At 38.5% G+C, this 21,998-nt stretch overlaps 1 protein-coding gene across 2 annotated transcripts in view; it reads left to right on the forward strand.

Annotated features, from left to right (window-relative positions):
* Positions 1–21,998, forward strand: part of LOC136262748 (uncharacterized) — a 103,583-nt gene that overhangs the window by 6,056 nt on the left and 75,529 nt on the right. For both annotated transcript variants that reach the window (XM_066057146.1, XM_066057154.1), the window contains exon 2: positions 7,830–8,111. In XM_066057146.1, coding sequence (XP_065913218.1) covers positions 7,830–8,111 — 282 coding nt within the window. The remainder of the gene's footprint in view (positions 1–7,829; positions 8,112–21,998) is intronic.

Genomic DNA, 21,998 nt, shown 5'->3' on the forward strand with positions numbered 1-21,998 from the left:
GACTGGTTTTGAGTTTAAATTATAAATCAAATCGGGTGAGGAGGGGGGAATTTGCCCCAAATACCCCATCCTGGATCCGCCATTGCTATGGTGAAACATTAAGGCTGCTGAGTTGTCATTTAGACTTCTGGACTGCAATCGACAAAGAGATTTGTAGATGCACTGAGACTCGATGGTTTGTTCCTTTGAACACACTGATAGTGACTGTGGTGATAACCGTGATATCTGCAAGTGATTAGATAGTAGCTACTCGAGTGGAAATTGTATTACTTCATCTTGTTAGTCGAGACTAAGCTCTAGACAACTAAAAGGGCCTTTTCCTTCGAACAACTTCCGGTCCAGGTGAATAGAACGTCGGCGGACTATCGTACTGAGTCAGATCATAGATCTGAACGTCACTGCTATTATCGTACGATCAAACGTAAGATATGCACGCTACTAGACTAAGGCCTATGCGCTTCCAGTTTTGGCACAGTACATACTTAAAAAGATGTACAGGAACTTGATGCATCTATCAATGTTACGCTCCGCCTACCCCAGGTCAGGCAGTGGGTGGGGATTTATAGGGGATTTGTCACCCAAACTCGTCCCCTAGGTAGGGGCGTTTGCAACACAAATAACCATACTTGGCCACATCGCTAGTCAGTGTTTGGACAGGTACATGTTACTTATTACTTGTAACTGAACTATTTAATTACAGTTACATATTACCCATAAAATAAAGTAGCTATAATACAGGTTTTTGCAATTGAATTCGTCGCCTTTGCGATTGAATTCGTCCCGTTTGCAATTAAATTCGTCTGTATTGCAATTGAATTCGTCGGTATTGCTGCAGCAGCAATTGAATTCGTCCCATTTGCAATTGAATTCGTTGGTTTTGCGCAATTGAATTCGTCGGTTTTACAATTGAATTCGTCGGTTTTGCAATTGAATTAGTCGGTTTTCAATAGAATTCGTCGCTTTTGCATTACAATTTGTCATAAACAAAACGGCTCCAAGAAACCAACCCGTTTATTAAGAGATGAACTATTTATGCCTTGGAGAGTTACACTTGAGACACTAGAAAGTAATTGGAGCTGGCAGTACGCGAAGTTGATAGCTGTCTGAGAAGTTAATTAACTTGCTCGCGTGTGACCACACCCTTCGCGAATGGCGCAGTAGAGTTTGGAATGTTGCTGGATAGGCTGTAGAGGAAGAATTATTGCCTTATAAAGAGTTGTTTACTACTGTTGTACTTGAACAAGTTCTTGTAGCAGCTGCTACATCATGTTTTCGTGTTTACTCCAGCTGCCATTCTTGTTACGGACGAATTTAACTGCAAAAACGACGAATTCAATTGCAAAACCTACGAATTCAATTGCAAACGGGACGAATTCAATTGCAAAGCGACGAACTCAATTGCAAACGGGACGAATTCAATTGCAAAAGCGACGAATTCAATTGCAAACGGGACGAATTCAATTGCGAAAGCGACGAACTCAATTGCAAACGGGACGAATTCAATTGCAAAGTCGCCGAATTCAATTGCAAAAACCTGTAACTTCAAGTAATAATATCACGTAATATTAGACTCGTTACAGCATAGATTATATACTCTCTTCCCGGGATTGGAAACCAAGGAAATTAACACCAATCAACAGTTTCACTCAGCGTTGAACGTGTAACGGTATAGTGTAACGAAAATCCGGTTCGTCAGTAAATCAGGAATAGACTGTGCAAAGGAACACCAAGACTCTCAGTGATGGATGATTATCGAGAGAGGGGATAGAAAACTATCACGTGACTCATTAAAATTTGTTTTAACAATCATCCCTACGCGATTCTTTATCGCTATCTAGTGGAACGAAATGGTTAGTACTCTCTGGTAATGCTCACTCTTGGATGAGTCACTACTAATATGCATATAAAATACTGTGCAGAGAATTGAACACAATAAACATGAATTATGTAGGCTTTCCTAGACTAGATGACTTGACCCTCAGCATTTGTTGTCATTTTCTAAAATGCAGCCATGACTCATGATGATTTGGTACAGTTTTGAAGCATCAATTGATCGATGTGAGTTGTACCTATACTGCACAAATGCATAGTGGTAGTCAGAACCTGCATGGCTGCTATCAGTTGAATGTTAGAGGGCTGCCAAGTGTCTTTAGAAAAGCAGGGCCAAACCTGTATATGGCCAAACCTGTATATGTACAAACAGGAGAAAAAAGGTATAGTTAGGGACAGATACACTATAGACAATGGAGACCAGGCCAATTTTAAAGACACAATATGCAGTTATGTCTCCAACATATGGAATGGTTGAAAATTATTTTGGTTTGTAAGTGTTTGGTGATAGCAAAGAATACACAATGGCTGAAGAGATCATGTGGCAAAGGATTTATAGCTATGCATATGACAAGAAGTAACTAGCATCAAATCATTACTAGAATTGTCACACATAAAATCACATCTCAATTATACATTATGACATTTTTTAAATCAAACAATTGTATTCCTTATACATGTATAACACTGCCCATTAAATATCTGCCATCTACACAGTGTGGACACTTCGATAGAAACCAATAGTTACAGGCTGCCAGCAGCAAACCCATTACACAATTCATTAACATTATAATATTATTTACACAAAATAGCTGCGGTCATAGTCTGTAGACCGGTGGTTCCAGCAACAATCATCCTTTTTACGAATATGCTTATACAAAGAAAGTGTATAACTTCACATAATTATAAGACTGCTATGGTCCCATGAGATCTTTGTGAAGATTACTTTTTTTATTGGTACATTGGTGAGACAATGCTGGCATGGGCACTGGCTAGATGGTGACCACTGAGATTTCTAGTATGGAGATACAGTGTCATTCCCTATGGTTTGGACTTGACGATTCAGCTTGCTGACTCTTATACCCTTTCCTGTCATTAAATAAAGGATATGCAACAGTAAAATGTGTAGACAATTATATATTATCTATGGGTAAGGTGATACCCCCAAAAAAGGTCACAACCAGCTCACAATTGTATTGTTGTATTGTATTAGTGCTTTACAGTGACCAGCACTGAAGGTCTGACAGCAACATGTGCTGCAGCCTTAGGGTTACCTAACATAATTTCAAGGACTTAGACTTGAAAATAGCTACCCACCTCACCAGTTACGAGTTTATAACATAAAAATCCTGACACAGCTCGCTACACACTGCTCTAATACTGTGATTGCTTTATTAGAGTGACTGCTCTATTAGAGTATCTCGATCTTGAATCCTTGATCAAGGTTTCAACCCCACTCCATGAAGGATAATTTCGCGTGGTATCATTCTGAGGAGGGTTTCAGCCCCCCTTTTCCGCCTATGATCAAAGGAAAGGTGTTGATTATTTCAACGCTGACTGCTCGTGGTTTTTGTACAAAAATTCCTCAGATTTCCAATCCCGGGTAGGGAATGTATAATCTATGGTTACAGTAACTATATTGGCTGTAGATATTTAGCCGGTCATTGCAATTAAAAAAAACTTAGAAAAAATCGTGACACAAAAAGGTTTAAGAAACGAAAAAAAGTGTGATGTAACCTAGAGTCGAACTCACACACCCAGGTTTAGAGTATCAACGCTCTACCACTGTATCACCGCTGCTTCCTGGCTACTCCTCTTGTTTTTGTACTATTTAAATGTTACAAATATAAAAATACTATATAGTCTAACCATACCAGTGAAGAAGAAACCAAAGCTGAACTCGACCCTAACCCTAACGCTAACTTGACGTTTGCCTGTTAAAGCTTGAACGAGTACAGAGGCAATCTGCCAGATTCATTATAGCTGACTTCTCGCGTTTCAGCAGCGTAACTAACATGCTCATTGACCTTAACATTCCCAGCTTAGAACACCGCAGACAAGTACCTCCTCTACAAAATTGTTCATAATCTCATTGATATATCTCCAGTTGATTTAATCCCTGTCACTTCTAACACCAGAGGACATGATTAAAGATTTCATCATATCTATGCAAGGACCAATCAGTACAATAATTCATTCTTCCCTAGATCAATTAGACTGTGGAATTCACTCCCACCTGACCTAATCCAACAACAATCATTACAAATTTTTAAGTACCAACTGAAATTATTATTACTTTCCCCTACAAATCATATTGTAAAGAGAGATAAACGTCATAACAATTGACAATTACATGAACAAATAATTACAAGGGGTCAGGAGTCCAGTCTCAGGGTTACCAAGTTATTACTAAAAAGTATGGAGCCCTGGCAAGACCAAAAAAAAAACTACATACAAAACTAAACAATTATACATGGCTTCTCAACAGGTAAACAGATCAACTACATCCCAAGTAGTGGAAGCACGGGAATTAAAGATCCTATATGAACAGGAGATTGCAACACGAGCTGCTTGCTGAAGACTACAACGAATAGTATTCTTTGGTAGATGGCATACGTCGCTTAGTTTAGAGACAGTCTGTGGCATGAAATGGCCCAAACAGCCAACCTCAATTGTCACAAGATTAACTGAAAATCCAGCCTGTTGAAGGTCAGTCAGTAATGAACCAAAGCGATCTTCTTTACGGTTCCTTGTAGCTAAAAGGTGATGTTCAGTATTAGTAACTACAGAGAGTTCTAATAATGTGATGGAATCTGTAGAAACTACCACAAGATCAGGTCTGCTTAAGGTAGATGTAATATGAGGTGGAATGGTACTTGGGGGACTAACACTTGCCTGGTGGCCAGGAAGATCTGCATAAATCTTATAACATGGTGGTAAATCTTTCTTAAAGTTGCGAACAAGAACCTGCAGAACAGAGTCATGATGCCAAGTGTATCTGCCTTGATTAAGTGCAATGGAAAAACCAGTTAAAATATGGTTAGTTGTTGGTTGAGTACAGTGACAAAGGGTACAAACTGGACTAGTGATTATATTCCAGCGAGCCAGATTCATAGGTGTTGGTAAGGTGTCAAAACCGGCACGCAATAAGAAAGAAAGTTGCTTTTCAGGTAAACCATACATTAATCTCTTCCACAAGGGACAATTTTGTTCTAGGGCAACTATATCCAGGAATTTATTCTGTACAGTCAATGGTTTAAGAGTGGAATTCCAATAGTGAACATGAGAGGACTGTAAACTGGTACGAGCCTTGCTTTTAACAGTAGAGGAATGGATGTTAGAAACTGAAGATTTAGCAGCAGAAAGAGCATCAAAAACAGAATCTGGTGCATCCTGAAAGACATTAGACAAGAGAGAATGCTGCAATTCAACAATAATTGGGTCAACAGAGCATTCAACAGCCAGGATATAAGATAGCTTAGCAGATTCCTTTGTGATGAGGCAAGAAAGGAAAGTTTAAAACATCAGGATGGAAAACAGTTCCTGGAGTGCAATTACGAGGTAAATTTAGCCACTGTTTCACAAACCTCAGCACAGATGATTGAGCAGATTGAATGGATGACATTGTAAGCCTCTCCACAGCAATATGAAAGTGAAGAACAGATGTAACAAAGTTTTTAAGGATCCACACTTTGTATTCCCCTCTAATAGAACAGTATGCATGTTTCATATGTGCGTTAATCCTCAAACTGAGGCTGCACATTTTTGAAAAAAATAAATAATAAATAAACGTAATGATGACTTTCACTGCCTATATGAAAGTAAGTTTTTGGGTGAGTTCAAGGCGAGCTAGGGTTGGTCTGGCTTCGCCGGGACGCTCGCTTCGCTCGCTCCAACCCTAGCTCGCCTTGAACTCACCCAAAAACTTACCTTCATGCAACTAGTGTGTTTGATACTAGAGTTATAGGTGACACTTCCCAACAAACGACCGGCTAAATAAATATTTGCACCGTGACTGGTGACCGGCTAAATATCCACTTCGAACTATATTACTTAGGTAACGTGTTACATTTGCAAGTAATGTAATTTTTATATTACCTGTTTTTACAGCATATTTCGTTATATTACTTAGTTACCAAAAAGGGTAATAATATTACATGACGCATAAAAAAAAAACAACAACAGCATAACGCGTTACTTATGTAACGCGTTACTCCCAACACTGTTGTTAGTGATTCCCGGGATAAATAATACGAATTAGTAGGGGATTTGTAACTCGAAGTTGTCCCCAGGGATGGGGAATTTGTTATCTAACATTTGCAAATCCCCACCAATTCCCACCTCTTCCCGACTTGGCTTGACATTGATAGGTGCATAATAGCTAGCTCACAAGTTACACTGTAACTACTGTAGCTGTGCTCAACAAAAAAACTAAACAAACTAGTATTTTAAAAATCGTTAATTTAAAGATAAAGTAGGGATCTATGTAATAAAAAGTAGTGAAACAAGAGATGAATGATGGTATTACACCATAGCTCGGTGGGAAAGTCTCTACTTTTGGCATTGAGCAAAATTATAGCTAATATGCCAAAGTAAGGACTTTCCCATCGAGCTATGCTGTAATATCATCATTCACCTCTTGTTTCACAACGTTTTATTGCATAGATCCCTACTTCATTTTTAAATTAACATTAAAAAAAATACTAGTTTATAATAGAGATGTACTGATTCAACTTTTCTGAACTTTACCACTACCAATATGATCTAGGAAATTTGCTACCGATCTACCAATGTTGTACCGATCTGACATATTTATTTATGTGATGACTGGCTGTTACAGGTCTTGTATCATTTATAGTCTCAAACTAAGCTTATTGGTCAATTATTATTTGAATAATGATCACGATATTGTTACACCAATGGTGGTGTGGACACCACCTATACAATCAACACCCACAAATACTTTTTGCATGCTCCTACCAAATATTACCTGGAAATTGTAGGCTGTTGTAGCAGAGATTTTTTTTATAGTTCTAGACTACTTATACATGTAATTTGATATGGTGTAGCACTATTAAATGTTTTCTCCCAAGGGCCTCTAATAACTTAAAGGGATTAAATAATGAACCACACATATTTGTATACCTTCTTGTAGTTTTTTTTACATATACATGAAATTTACAAGGAGAAAACATCCTGACCGCCTGGCAGACTCCTGTAAGCATTTGAGCGTTAATCGGATGGCTGCAGGTTCGAAGTTGTCTTGGTCCAGTCATGGATTTTTTCTCCTTTCTCCACCTTTTCAAATACAGTTTCTGTAACAACTTCAAACAGGCTGTAGGACCAGGTGCCCTACGGGCCTTCAGCACTTGTGCTGTAAAGCCTTAATACAGTAAATAATTTTTTTAAAAGTTCTCAATGGGGATGAAGAAAAGAAATGCTAGTATACTTTAGTCAATAAGTTTAGTATGTTTGAAAACATGGTAGATCGGTATTGAATCAGTAGCTTCTGCAGAAACATGGTTCACCCAATTTTGCTAAAATCATCCAGATTGTCACTGATCTGATACTAGATTGGTACGTTTCTAATTTATAAGTATTCAATAATCATCATTGTGTCTGTATAGGTAAGAACTAATAGGAATAAACATTAACTCCAAAATCAGCCATACGATGGTTGTGGCACCTTATAAAGTACAAAAGAAGTTAAAACCAAACAAAACAACCAAGCTATGAAAAAAATTGCGCAGCCTTCAATAGCCTGGGTCAAATAAGTTGTGAAATCAAAGGTGGCTAGTGGCTGTAATAATTGTAATGTTAGTAAAATTAATGGAGATAATGCACACAGCCATTATTAGCAATAACATCACTACAGCCACTTACATACCACATTTGACTTCACAAATTATTTCATTTAGACTTTTTCATAACTCGGCTGTTATGTGTGTATATAGTATAATATACATGTAGCTATTATATAGCAATTTTATTCCTTACAGGTCAAGAAGAAAGTTGCCAATTGTGCATGAAAGTAGAAGCATGTAGATCAAACACTGAAATTGTACTGACAATTACACCACTCATTGACAGAAGTTTGCTGATGAGTATAAATAGATGTGAACTCAAGATAAATGGTGTGACATGCATTCCTCTTACTAGCACTAACCTTTCTATACATACTGAGTCAGTTGCAAATAAATCAGTGGCTATTACCTGTCCTATTTGTGATGATGAACATAATATCTACCATGTCATTCCAACAAGTACATTGACTGATTCAGGTGATTCTTGTATTGGTGATGTATCTTATGCATTTTTTATTCATAGCAGTATTAGCAGACAGAGCATGAGCCTTTTCTGCAATTACGTCACAATGCAAAAAAATGCAAAAATGACGAAAAGTGTGGGGGCCAAGTAGGGGTGTTTTGTACAGAAGGGATAACATTTCGAGAAGTTCCCCATGAAGAAAGCACAAGAAAACTCTGGTGAGGCTTATTAACTATCTTCCTATGTAGGGGCACGCATTTTCGTATTTCTCGAATAGTCCTTTGGTCTGGTTTTGTTTTCCTTCCATTGGCTCTCTGTACAAAGGGCCCCCACACTTTTCATCATTTTAGGGACGTAATTACGAAAAAGGCTCATTAACAGGGGTGGATCCAGACTTAAAGGGGTTCCACTCTTGAGCATATAATTATGCAATACTGTATAATAATAATATAGTATCTAAATTGAGTCAGTCCAACTACCTAGTAACTATGTAGTAAGTAAATACTTCATAGCAAATATTTCATAGGTAATTCACTTTCCAGCAATGTTTGTTATATCTTACTATTAGACCTATAGAAATACAAGAGAAGTAGTTATAATACTGTAGTTGTAAAACATTAAAACAATATTAGAAGTACTTATTGTGTATGATACACTAGGGCAGAAGTTTTAAGTAATTTTGCAGTAAAAGAGAGGTAAAAATAAGTCTTTTGCCGCTATATATAATATGTTAAGGTTATACCACGGGTATGAGTACTTTGCCTGATATACGAGTGCGGGTATACAGACAAAGCACGAGTGCCCGTGGTATAACTAATATGTTCTACTTTAGCATATAGACCCACCTAATTGGCAAAATCTTTAGTTGTTATACCTTTCTTTTATATAGGGAACCAAGTAAGCTGATTGTGGGATTGAATTTTGCCAAACAAACTGTGATTGTGGGATTCAATTTTAATGCATCAAACAGCAGTTTGATTTTATTTTTGCTAATATAGTAATTTTAAGAGACTAGTGTTAATTATTTTACTTTAATTGCTACATTTACAAAAGTAAAAAAAAAAACTGTTGATATTGATGTATTAAAATTGAATCCCACAATCACAGGTCGTTTGGCAGAATTCAATTCCACAATCACAGCTTGCTTGATTCCCTATATAATAGAGGGCATCTGGATTCAGTGGAATGGAATGGTGGACTGGAATGGTGGAATGGAATGGAATAGTGGAATGGAATGGAATAGTGGAATGGAATGGAATAGTGGAATGAAATGGAACGGTGCTTAGGTAATTTCAATTAGTGGTCACCTCTTTAAAAGACCACCTTCTAACAAAGACCACCTCTTTACAAAGACCATTTTACTTTAATATCTGAATTGTTGTTTTAGATCCCTATATGACAGTCTTATTGATGAATTGTGTGCCACATGTTATGTCCCCTAGAAAAGCCAGTGATATCTGATTTATGATACAATACAGTAATAGCTATATACCCCATACAAAAAAACAGCTTGGCTATGCAAAAAAATATGTGTCCACGAAACTAAAAGCAACTGGCAACTAAAGGAGCTAATATCTAGAAATGAATGTCAATGTATACTGGAAACTAAGTATAATTTACGATAATCTTGGTCCTTTATATTATTGACTTGTGCAGTCTGACTGTATTAATTCCTTGTAAATCTAATTGGCTAGTAAATTGGTACCTTTCTCAATAGTCTGGTGTTGTAGAGGAGAAAAAGGCAGCTAGAATTAGGTTAGGTAATCCTAAGGCTGCATGCAGCACATGTTGCTGTCAGACCTTCAGTGCTGGTCACTGTAAAGTGCTAATATAATAATAAATTACTAGCCAATTAGAATTACAGGGAATTAATTAGGAATGCAGCAAGACTGTACCAGTGAATGATGATGGACCAAATTTTAACAAGTTATTTGTCAGTATTTCTTGGCCTCACCCAAATAATAGCTCCTTTAGTTGTCAGTTACTTTTAGTTTGATGGGGACGTCACTTTATACAGCCAAACTGTTTTTGCATGGGGTATATTACTGTGTTACAAATCAGATATCACTCTGATTTTTAGGCATGTGGCGCACGACTGATCAATAAGACCATTCTATGGGGATACACTCTAAAACAACAAGATAGCAGCATTTTAAACATTAAAGTAAAACGGTCTCTATAAAGACGTGGTCTTTGTCAGAAGGTGGTCTTTATAAAGAGGTGACCACCAATTGAATTACCAAAGTACCATTCCATTCCACCATTCCATTCCAGCCCATTCCACCATTCCATTCCACTGAATCCAGACGTCCTATAAAAGAAGAGGATAACATCAAAGAAATCTGACGATTTCTGGATATAGTGTACACTCCTATTAGGTGTGCAATGTCTCAAGTTTAACGAGATATACGCACTAGTGGCAGTGCGTATATCTCGTTAAGGCAGTGTGTAACGAGATATACATACTGCCTTAACGAGATAGCTATATACGCAGTGCGTATATATATCTCATTAATATTTTGAGTCAGTGCGATAATATGTGATAGCTATATATGCACTGGTTTCCTTTGATCTGAGGTGTGAAAGTGGTAATACTATATATAGCATATATGTGACCGGATCTGCGAATAAGGGACATAATTGCACAAACCTATATAAAGCATTGAATACATTGGGTGAAATATTTGCGTACTATTGAAAAAATTCCGTAATTTTTTGTTTATCCCTCTTTCTTCTTCTTCTTCTTCTTCTTCTTCTTCTTCTTCTTATTATTATTATTATTATTATTACTAGGACCGCGTCACATACAACCAAGTACATACACCAACGTTGCAACCTACCCATTGGGCAAGTATAAACAGTGCCATAGGAAACACTCAGAGCAGTGTGCATGTACCTATGTGGAAATGATACATATATGCATATGTACACAGGCAAGGGAGTTTAACTGGCATCAGAAAACCACAATACTAAAACACAACCTACACAAAAAACCAAGTTAAGTTAGCTATATTGAAAGTAACTATATATTGTAGGTGTGACGTGTCTCTGAAGATGACTCAGCAGTGAAGTGAGGCTATGCAGAATAAGGGATATGGTGAAGGCACAATTAGCAATTGATCCCAATCAAGCCAATATGGCACAACAGACTCTGTTGTAACTAGAGGCCACTGGTGATGTACCTGTATATATCGGCGGTGTGGCATTCAGGGCCGCCCACAGGGGGGGGAAACTGGGGTATTTTGCCCCGGGCCCCAGCCTGAAAGGGGCCCCCTGAATACCTGTTTAAAAGATCGATATACTCTAATAGAGCAGTCAGATCTAAATATTCTAATAGAGCAGTCACAGTATTCTTCAAAGGAGCAGTGTAGCAAGCTTATTGGTTGGTGATGGGTAGTTATTGTCATTGTCAGCAGGTTGTGACCTTTTTTTTTTTTTGGTCTTCACCTTACAACTTGGGTCAAGGGCCCACTTTAACTCTTTTCCCTGGGCCCCTTAATTTCTCTGGGCGGCCCTGGTGGCATTGGCACAGTGATCACAGTCTATAATATTAATGCACAACATACAGGAGATAGTTACACATTGTTGTATATGCAGCACTGCATCGGCTTCTTGTTTAGCTATTACAGACTCACAGTAGAGTAGTAGTTAAGCCGAGTGGAAAATAATTTCAGCCGCAAGCAAGCCAGATGAAGGTGCCGGTATAATGAAAATAATTCCAGCCGCTAGCAAGCCAGATGAAGGATGAAGATGTAGACCTATAACAACTACCGGTACAAGTATTACATTACTCATTACCTTGCTGTTCCAGCTGGTTGTTTATGAGCGCATCAGCTGGTATCCCAACTGGTCGTTCACTGCATGACGCCTGGAGCGCATATCCTGCACACAAAATACACAGTTACAAATATTTAAACATACTTGTAATGTTGTTGCTTACCAGTAAAGTGGCGCCTGGCCTCTCCGCGGACGTTTACTAATCTTCTCGTTCAAACAATCTGTAATTAAACAAGGGCATGGTGCCGGGTGTTATCAAGACTCACGGTAGTGAGTCGCGCGCCAGTAAAGCAGAAACGCGCGCCGCAGACAATAAATGACGCGACCACTACGTGAGGATTTTACAAGAACGAACGTTGTCAAATTCGGCCTTCCTGTAATCCACCCGTCACTTACGCTATCCCTCTGAAACTCTGGAGTTGAACTCATCGTGTCACTATTAACTACCACACAAGCAGTGAAGCAAATCCATGCCGATTGTTTCGTGATCGAGGTTGCCGACATCAAAGGGGAAGTTTCATTTTTATTCTTTTTTATCGCATGCGGTAGCAAGTGTATGCCTTGCGTTCCTTTGTGCATTCCGAACATTGATCGCCCTGTTATCGCTTCAGTATTCACTCAATCACCTCAAGATTCACATGATCGATTTCACCATACATGATTACCCTACAGTCGTGATTTCAGCACCAAACGAAGTTTCAGTCGTCCTCAGTCGACCTAGAGGCCAAATACAAATCCCAGATGGTTGTTTTCCGCAATACTCGCTTGGCATATAGGGCAATGTGTCTTTAAACTGTTCTGAAAGTTTCGTTCAGATTGAAACATTTGTTTTCGAGAATGGCTAGTTTGAAATTTGAATTTAGTCGCCCCCACGTCATTTGCTCTCTAAGAATTTTACTCGGAATTTAAAGAATGACGCAGAGCACAACTGCGGTCACTGGGTATTGATGAACTGGCGCTCTATGTAGTTAAACAGTACATATAGCCACCAAGAAGTGTGCTGCCATAGATTATAGTCCATAGATATAATCTATGGTCAGGGCCGCCCAGAGAAATTAAGGGGCCCAGGGCAAAGAGTTAAAGTGGGGCCCTTCACCCAAGTTGTAAGGTGAAGACCAAAAAAAAAAAAAAAGGTCACAACCTGCTGACAATGACAATAACTACCCATCACCAACCATATCTCCTTATCTATAAGCTTGCTACACTGCTCCTCTGAAGAATACTGTGACTGCTCTATTAGAGTATTTAGATCTGACTGCTCTATTAGAGTATATCGATCTTTTAAACAGGTATTCAGGGGGACCTTCATGGGGCCTCCTGGGGCCCCTTTCAGGCTGGGGCCCGGGGCAAAATGCCCCAGTTGCCCCCCCCCCCCCCCCCCCCCCTGTGGGCGGCCCTGTCTATGGTGCTGCATACCATCCTTCACTGTGAAAAAGGTGGGATATAATAAAAAAAAATTATGGTATTTCCAGTGGCTTATTAAATACAAAATTAATAAGCCTTAATATAAATCCTGTATTATACTCATGTTATACTTTAGTATACTGCATACTATACTATTGCATGTATGGTTTCAATTTATTTACCACAATACTTGAAATAGCTTAAATCTGATATAATGCCCACACTATACCATCACATATATGGTTTCAGTATGTTTAACACAGTAACTAAAGCCTTATGTGGGATTGTTAGTATAATACAGGTTATACCAAGCTTTTTTGTATTCAATAAGCCACCGGAAATACCATCTTATATCCCTCTTTTTTCACAGTGCTTCGTTTTGAAATTAGTCGCCCCCACATAATTTGTCCTCTAAGGGCGCGGCTTAAAGAATGACACAAGAGTACAACTGTGGTTACCAGTTGTTGACACAAGCTGTGAGTAATTAGCACATGTAGCTAGCTTAAAAGGAAGTGTGCAAAATCGCCTAATACAATTGTCACCATGCATTATTGCATTTTATAGCACCCCCACACAAAATTACACATGTAATTACGACATACAGAGGAGACACATGAATACCAAACACTTTTCACAACAATAATGTAAGAATTGTACAATAATGACTGTAATATAACTGCTATGCAAATGTTTTCCAGTGGCCCGCCATGGTAGCAAGTCTCACATGACGGCATGTATATTCATCCAAACACAATGGGAGTAACGAGTAAGTATGATGATAATAAGTTGGTTTGACTCCATTTGTAGAATCCAGATGAGTGGGTGTGGCTCCAGTATGTCTAAACAGTTAACAAACATTCCTGTTATAAATACGTGCTAGAGTTGCAATATAATAGTATAGTATTTAAATGCAATAATACATAGTCTCCATTGCATCACTATCAAACGACACTAAGTGGAGGATATTGTTGCATATCTAGTATGTACACTCTATCAGTACAACCTATCTTAATGGCCACTAGTATAGAAAGACAACCACTCTTGAAAAGCCAATTCCAATTGAGAATTTATACACTGTTACCTGCTGAATGAGTGAAGGTGGCAATAAACAAGTTCCACTGTAATTTATACACGTGATCTGATCCTGCATATTCTGTCAGTGAATGAGATCCACTTGGCCAGGACAAAATGTGACTCAAGTTCCCTGGATGATCCATACTCAACCAACTTATGACCCAGTGGCACAATGGAACTGACTATTTATAGAGAATACAATTATATTTATTTCTAAGATGTGTGGATGTGTGGACACATTACAACACATTACATGTACATACAAGACATGCTACGTACTGTTTTAGCATTTCAAGTCACCACATTATACACATACCAGTCAACAATGCTTCATAGTGCCCATCAGTAAACCTGAAGAAAAGTTACGAAAAATAAAAATTCACATAAGTACAATGAAACCTCATTAATATGGCAGGCTGTGGGACCAAAAAATTTGGCCTGAATAACAAGGTGGCCTTATTAATGAGGTCATAAGTAATGCTTAGCTATATTTGGGACCTACTAGAGGTGGCCAATATAATGAGGTGGTCTTATTAAAGAGGTGGCCACTAAGTGGGGTTTCACTGTACATATAGTTCACAATATTGTGAACAATATTAATGGTTAACAATATACACTGAAACTTGCAGGTCACTTCTTGTGGAAGATTACTCTCTACACAAAATGAGATTGTATTTAGATGGATGATACAGTAACGCATTGTGACTTTAATACTCGTGATGTGTCACTGCTAGGCAGCAACCATATACACGGCACTGCCACATCGCACTTGCTCGCACACACAATTTTGCTAAAGATTTTACAAATTGATAATTAAGGGATGTGGCAACTAGTTGTTTCCCTTGCAAGACTGTGTGGCAGCTGTTTCCCTTCTGTACAAGTGGCCACCAAGACAGGTCCACTGTGGATGAAAGCCAGGCATTAGATATTTGGTATTTCATGTGTTGAAGACATTCCGGGGCTTCTGGTAGTCTCAAATCTCACCACAGTTTAACTCAGGCAGTGTTGTGGTCACCACTAAACTACTGGAATGCTGTGTTATGTTCATCTTATGCTTGGCTACTATATTGTAGAACTGAAATGGATACTCTGAAAAATATATCCTATGGATAATTACTTCATCACTTTCTTCATCAGGAGCTTATAAGGACCAATAGTGAAACTTTTTACACTTGGGGCTGACAGTCAACTGCCTATGTCTGAAGCAGTGCTTTTGGTGCTCTAACAGATTGGCTGCCCCCTTGCTGCCAGCACTCACTGTCTCATACGCTGTCATACACTAAATCTGTCTCTATAGCCAGTTAGAACAGCATGCTTCTTACCTTTTTTTAAGGCCGCATAATGCAGCCACCTCTTTAAAAGGCAAGGTTAAAATTTTTTGTCCCTACGGCCTGAATAATGGTTTTCACTGTACTATTAGTGATTAGTGATCATGGGGGATTATTTATTAAGATACTAAGATACACAAACGCTACAACCTCTAAATATAGCAGTAAATTTTTTACCCTGGTCCAATGTCTCGTAATAATCGTGACTTCGTGAGAGACTCTACTGTGACAAATACATGTTTATTATGATATGTGCTAATTGCCTTTTTACAATTAAGTTTTACAACACAAATACATGTATAGTTAAACTCACCAATTGCGACTAAATCCCTTCAACATGAAAAGACAAGTAATGAGACAACCTTGGAGACAACAGCCACACAAGCCTATTCTGGTGCATTTATTTAGTAGTAATATAAATTTTAAAGGCGTTTATTTACAACAGGACATAATTACGCGCCCCTCTATTGTCTCTGTACATACTTGCCTTTTCTTTACTATTCTCATTTCATTTCACAAGATCTCTTGGCAGGGGCGTAGCTTCTTCACTTGAATTAGTCAATGCTTGAAGTAGATCGAGATACTCTAATAGAACAGTCACATTTCTACAAGTGCCATATTTTTATAAAGTCTGTAAGTAGCTAGTAATTTAAACTATACAATCCGATGCTAAGCAGAAGTTGTAGCTATGCTAAATATTGATTGCTGTGTTACAGCTGTTTTGTGACTGCTCTAATAGAGTATCTTGATCGTTTCAATGCAGTACAAGATGAAAGGCAAAGTGTTGTTAAGGGTTTACTAGTTAAAATGGGTGTTAGTTGACTGCAGTTGCATGCCACTAACAGGGCCATCCAGAGAAATTAGAGGGCCTAGGGAAAAGAGTTAAAGAGGGGCCCAGGGGCAAGGAAGGATCTAGATCCTGACTGCTCTATTAGAGTATATCGATCTTTCTTTAAACAGGTATTCAAGTGACCCCTTTCGGGCTGTGGTAGGGGGCAAAATACCCCAGTTACCCCCAATGTGGGCGGCCCTGGCCACTAAAATTGCAGTTATATTTTAATATTCTGTCACTGTAATCTGGGGTTTCTTTCAAAACCATGGAAACTCACCTACTGTTATCAACAGTGCATTGCTTATTCTAACAAAAAGTATTGAAATCCCATCCAAAAACAGCTTATAGCTGTAAAAAAAGTGCGCGTCCAAGTAAAGCAGAGTTAACTGCGATAAAAAGTAATGATATCATAATGCGGCCATGTGCGAGGTGTGCAAGTTGTAAAATTAATATTAGCTAATCAGATAATACAATGTTATTGTTAAAGTGTTAATGAGAACTATGTGATGCTGCTAGTTTTTAAGTGTGTGAGCATCTTCATAAATGCCACATAAATTTAATTCTCAATAAAGCAATGTGTATAGATTCTCTGATAGTAATAAATAGTTTGAGTTTGGCCGCTTTTCCTGTATACAGCAATGCTACGAACAAAGGAAAGGTGGCCAAACTCAAACTATTTATTACTATCAGAGAATCTATACACATTGCTTTATTGAGAATTAAATTTATGTGGCATTTATGAAGATGCTCACACACTTAAAAACTAGCAGCATCACATAGTTCTCATTAACACTTTAACAATAACATTGTAATATCTGATTAGCTAATATTAATTTTACAACTTGCACACCTCGCACATGGCCGCATTATGATATCATTACTTTTTGTCGCAGTTAACTCTGCTTTACTTGGACGCACACTTTTTTTTACAGCTATAAGCTGTTTTTGGATGGGTATAGAATTACACGTACGATAAAGTCATAAGCACGAACAGGCGTACTTATTATCTAATCCAAAACAGCCAAGCTGTAAAAAAACAGTGCGGCCCTCAAAAAGGCTGTGGTGAAAAAAGATGTGAAATCCAAGGTGGCGGCCAAGAAATGGCAGTAATGGTAGGTTAATGGTAAAAATTTTAATAACGGCAATTTAGGTGAATTTTTTGCCAAGACCAAGCGGCACAAAAATTCACCTGAATTGTCGTTATTAAAATTTTTACCATTAACCTACCATCACAGCCATTTCTTGGCCGCCACCTTGGATTTCACATTTTTTTTCACCATAGCCTTTTTGAGGGCCGCACTGTTTTTTACAGGGGTTGGAGGGATTTTTTCCTTACTTTGGCTCCTTTTCTTTTACACCTTTTCAGCTTAAGCCACTAAGTCTAAGTCCTTGAAATTAGGTTAGGTAATCCTAAGGCTGCAGCACATGTTGCTGCAGACCTTCAATGCTGGTCACTGTAAAGCATTAATACAATACAATACAATAATACAATACAGCTTGGCTGTTTTGGATTAGATTTCATTTCTTTTTGTATTTGTATACCACCGGCCGGCTTTGAGACTTTTTTAACCTGTCTTTTTTTTCTTTACCACAGGAAGAAGAAAAGGTGAAGCAGATGTACTTTAAATATTTCTGATTTTATCAGTAAATGTATAAATTATATATATAATACATAATATATTATATTTATTACAGAACTCTCCATGGTGGTCTCTTTGTAACTGAACACTCTACAAGGTGACTTCTTCTTGATGCCCTCTCTACAGGGTGAATTGTTAGTAGCTGAATAATCTACAAGGTAACTTCTTCTAGCTGATCTCTCTACAGGGTGATTTGTTTGTAGCTGAACTATTTACAAGGTAACTTCTTCTAGCTGATCTCTCTACAGGGTGGTTTGTTTGTAGCTGAATTCTGTGCATGTGATTTGTTTGCAGCTGAGCTCTTTACAGAATGGTTTCTTTGTAGCTGAACTCTCTACAAGGTAACTTCTTCTAACTGGTGTTTCTACAGGGCAAATTTGTTTGTGGATGAATTTTCTACAGGGTGATTTCTTTGAAGCTGAACTCTCTACAAGGTACCGTATAACGGGAATGATTCGCGGAAGAAAACATTCGCAAATGATCTACTATTTCCTCATTCGCGAGAAAACGTTCGCGATTCATTGCATAAAGTAATTAATAATTGGGCGCGCGTCTACAACGAATTAATCTTTTTTTCTATGGATAGCTAGGGAACGCTTGACTATATGGCTGACTCTGACATGTTGCGTACTACGCATACTAGTAGACATGCATGATTGCTATTTCGCTGGAGAAGTAGGCATCCACGATAATAAGCGCGGACGATAGGCACGCCTATAGCCTTGGGGCGGCACTAAAACCGAGGTTAAGACACGCCAATTCCGGTACAGTGAATCGCTGAGCTGCAATCATACTTGCCCCATTTAGTAGCACTGATTTTTCCGCTGTCACTGAAGTTTGCATCTCTGTTCGAATCACACACCACGGTCACTGGTTATACCGTTACGCATATATAACAGTTTAGCGAGTAGCAAGGCGAGTAGCTACCCGCTTATGCACTCGTTACATGAATGCTACGTCGACTGATCCATGAAAAAAACTTTTTTAATTGTAGGAAAAATTTAGCAAGAAAACATTCGCGAATGCATCTAAAATCACGAAATTCACGAATGTTTTCTTTCGCGAATCATTCCCGTTATACGGTAATTTCTTCTAGCTGATCTTTCTACAGGGAGATTTGTTTGTAGCTGAACTCTCTACAGGTGATTTATTTGCAGCTGAACTCTCTAAATGATGGTTCTTTGTAGCTGAACTCTCTACAAGGTGACTTCTTCTAGCTGATCTTTCTACAGGGAGATTTGTTTGCAGCTGAACTCTCAACATGATGGTTTCTTTGTAACTGAACTCTCTACAAGGTGACTTCTTCTAGCTGATCTTTCTACAGGGTGATTTTTTTGTAGCTGAATTCTCTACAAGGAAACTTCTTCTAGCTGATCTCTCTACAGGGAGATTTGTTTGTAGCTGAACTTTCTACAGGTGATTTGTTTGCAGCTGAACTCTCTACATGATGGTTCTTTGTAGCTGAACTCTCTACAAGGTGACTTCTTCTAGCTGATCTTTCTACAGGGTGATTTGTTTGCAGCTGAACTCTGTACAGGTGATTTGTTTGCAGCTGAACTCTCTACATGATGGTTTCTTTGTAGCTAAACTCTCTACATGGTAAATTCTTTTAGCGGATGTCTCTACAAGGTCACTAGTTTGTAGCTGAACTCTCTACATTATGATTTCTTTGTAACTGAACTCTCTACAAGGTGACTCCTTCTAGCTGATCTTTCTACAGGGTGATTTGTTTGTAGCTGAACCCTCTACAAAGAAACTTCTTCTAGCTGATCTCTCTACAGGGAGATTTGTTTGTAGCTGAACTCTATACAGGTGATTTGTTTGCAGCTGAACTCTCTACATGATGGTTCTTTGTAGCTGAACTCTCTACAAGGTGACTTCTTCTAGCTGATCTTTCTACAGGAAGATTTGTTTGCAGCTGAACTCTCAACATGACGGTTTCTTTGTAACTGAACTTTCTACTAGGTGACTTCTTCTAGCTGATCTTTCTACAGGGTGATTTGTTTGTAGCTGAATTCTCTACAAGGAAACTTCTTCTAGCTGATCTCTCTACAGGGAGATTTGTTTGTAGCTGAACTCTGTACAGGTGATTTGTTTGCAGCTGAACTCTCTACATGATGGTTTCTTTGTAGCTGAACTCTCTACAAGGTAATTTCTTTTAGCTGATGTCTCTACAAGGTCACTAGTTTGTAGCCGAACTCTCTATATTATGATTTCTTTGTAACTGAACTCTCTACAAGGTGACTCCTTCTAGCTGATCTTTCTACAGGGTGATTTGTTTGTAGCTGAACACTCTACAAGGAAACTTCTTCTACCTAATCTCTGTAGAGGGAGATTTGTTTGTAGCTGAACTCTCTACAGGTGATTGGTTTGCAGCTGAACTGTCTACAGAGGTATGTTCCTGAACCATTGTTGGTAGGTTTCAAAAAGTAGGTTTACTAAAACCTGCTAAAGATGGCTTGTGAACATACCTGGAGCGAGGCTCTACATGATGGTTTCTTTGTAGCTGAACTCTGTACAAGGTAATTTATTTTAGTTGACGTCTCTACAAGGTCACTAGTTTGTAGCTGAACTCTCTACATGATGATTTCTTTGTAACTGAACTCTCTACAGGTGACTCCTTATAGCTGATCTTTCTACAGGGTGATTTGTTTGTAGCTGAACTCTCTACAAGGAAACTTCTTCTAACTGATCTCTCTACAGGGAGATTTGTTTGTAGCTGAACTCTCTACAGGTGATTTGTTTGCAGCTGAACTCTCTACATGATGGTTTCTTTGTAGCTGAACTCTCTACAAGATAACTTCTTCTAGCTGATCTCTCTACAGGGAGATTTGTTTGCAGCTGAACTCTCTATAGGTGATTTGTTTGCAGCTGAACTCTCTACATGATGGTTTCTTTGTAGCTGAACTCTCTACAAGATAACTTCTTCTAGCTGATCTTTCTACAGGGTGATTTGTTTGTAGCTGAACTCTCTACAAGGAAACTTCTTCTAACTGATCTCTCTACAGGGTGAATTGTTTGTAGCTGATCTCTCTACAGGGTGACTTGTTTCTAGCTGATCTCTATACAGGTTGCTTGTTTCTAGCTGATCTCTTGAATTCTCTTCAGGGTGACTGCTCTATTAGGATGACTGCTCTATTAGAGTATCTCGATCTCGCACTTGCTGCACCAAGTTGGATTTCGTGGTATAACTCCGTGGCTTTAAGTCTGATTCTTCTACACCATTGAAGAGCCTTTCTAAGATGATTACTCCATCTATACAGCGATTTTCAAAGCATTCCCCTCAGCGGTTTATCTGGTAGGCGTGGCAAGTAGTCGTTTTTATTAGCTAATCTCGATTGCGTAATTGTTACACACTGTTGGTTTTTTCGTTGTATCTTCCTGGTTTTTAGCTCGATTTCTTTCAAACCACAAAAGGTTTTAGGTTCAATAGTTAACCTAATTACCCACCGATTTTCAGCTTCTTCCCATACGCGGTTTACCCTGTAGGCGTGACAACATATTGGTGTTATTTTTCGTGAATAATCGATCATAACTCTTTTCCTGTTTATCGTATCCTAGCCAAAGTTGGTACAGAGATGCGCCTTTATACCCCCCTTCTGTGTGCCAAATTTCAAGGCAATCGGATATGGCGTTCGCGTTTTATAGCAGTTTTTGTAAGTGTGCGAAAAGAGGAAGAAAAATAAGATTTTTTTTTTTTTTTTACATAATAAACAAAAACAAGTTATCTTACATATGGGCCTCAGCGACCTGCACAGCAATCGGTGCCTCAGCAATGGGACAGCGCAAACTGGACCTGGCACCGCGAATGCACATAATTGCAGACCTCAACAAAGAGAAGCTCAA

This window comes from Dysidea avara, chromosome 1 (genome assembly GCF_963678975.1).
Source record: "Dysidea avara chromosome 1, odDysAvar1.4, whole genome shotgun sequence".
NCBI lineage: Eukaryota > Metazoa > Porifera > Demospongiae > Dictyoceratida > Dysideidae > Dysidea > Dysidea avara.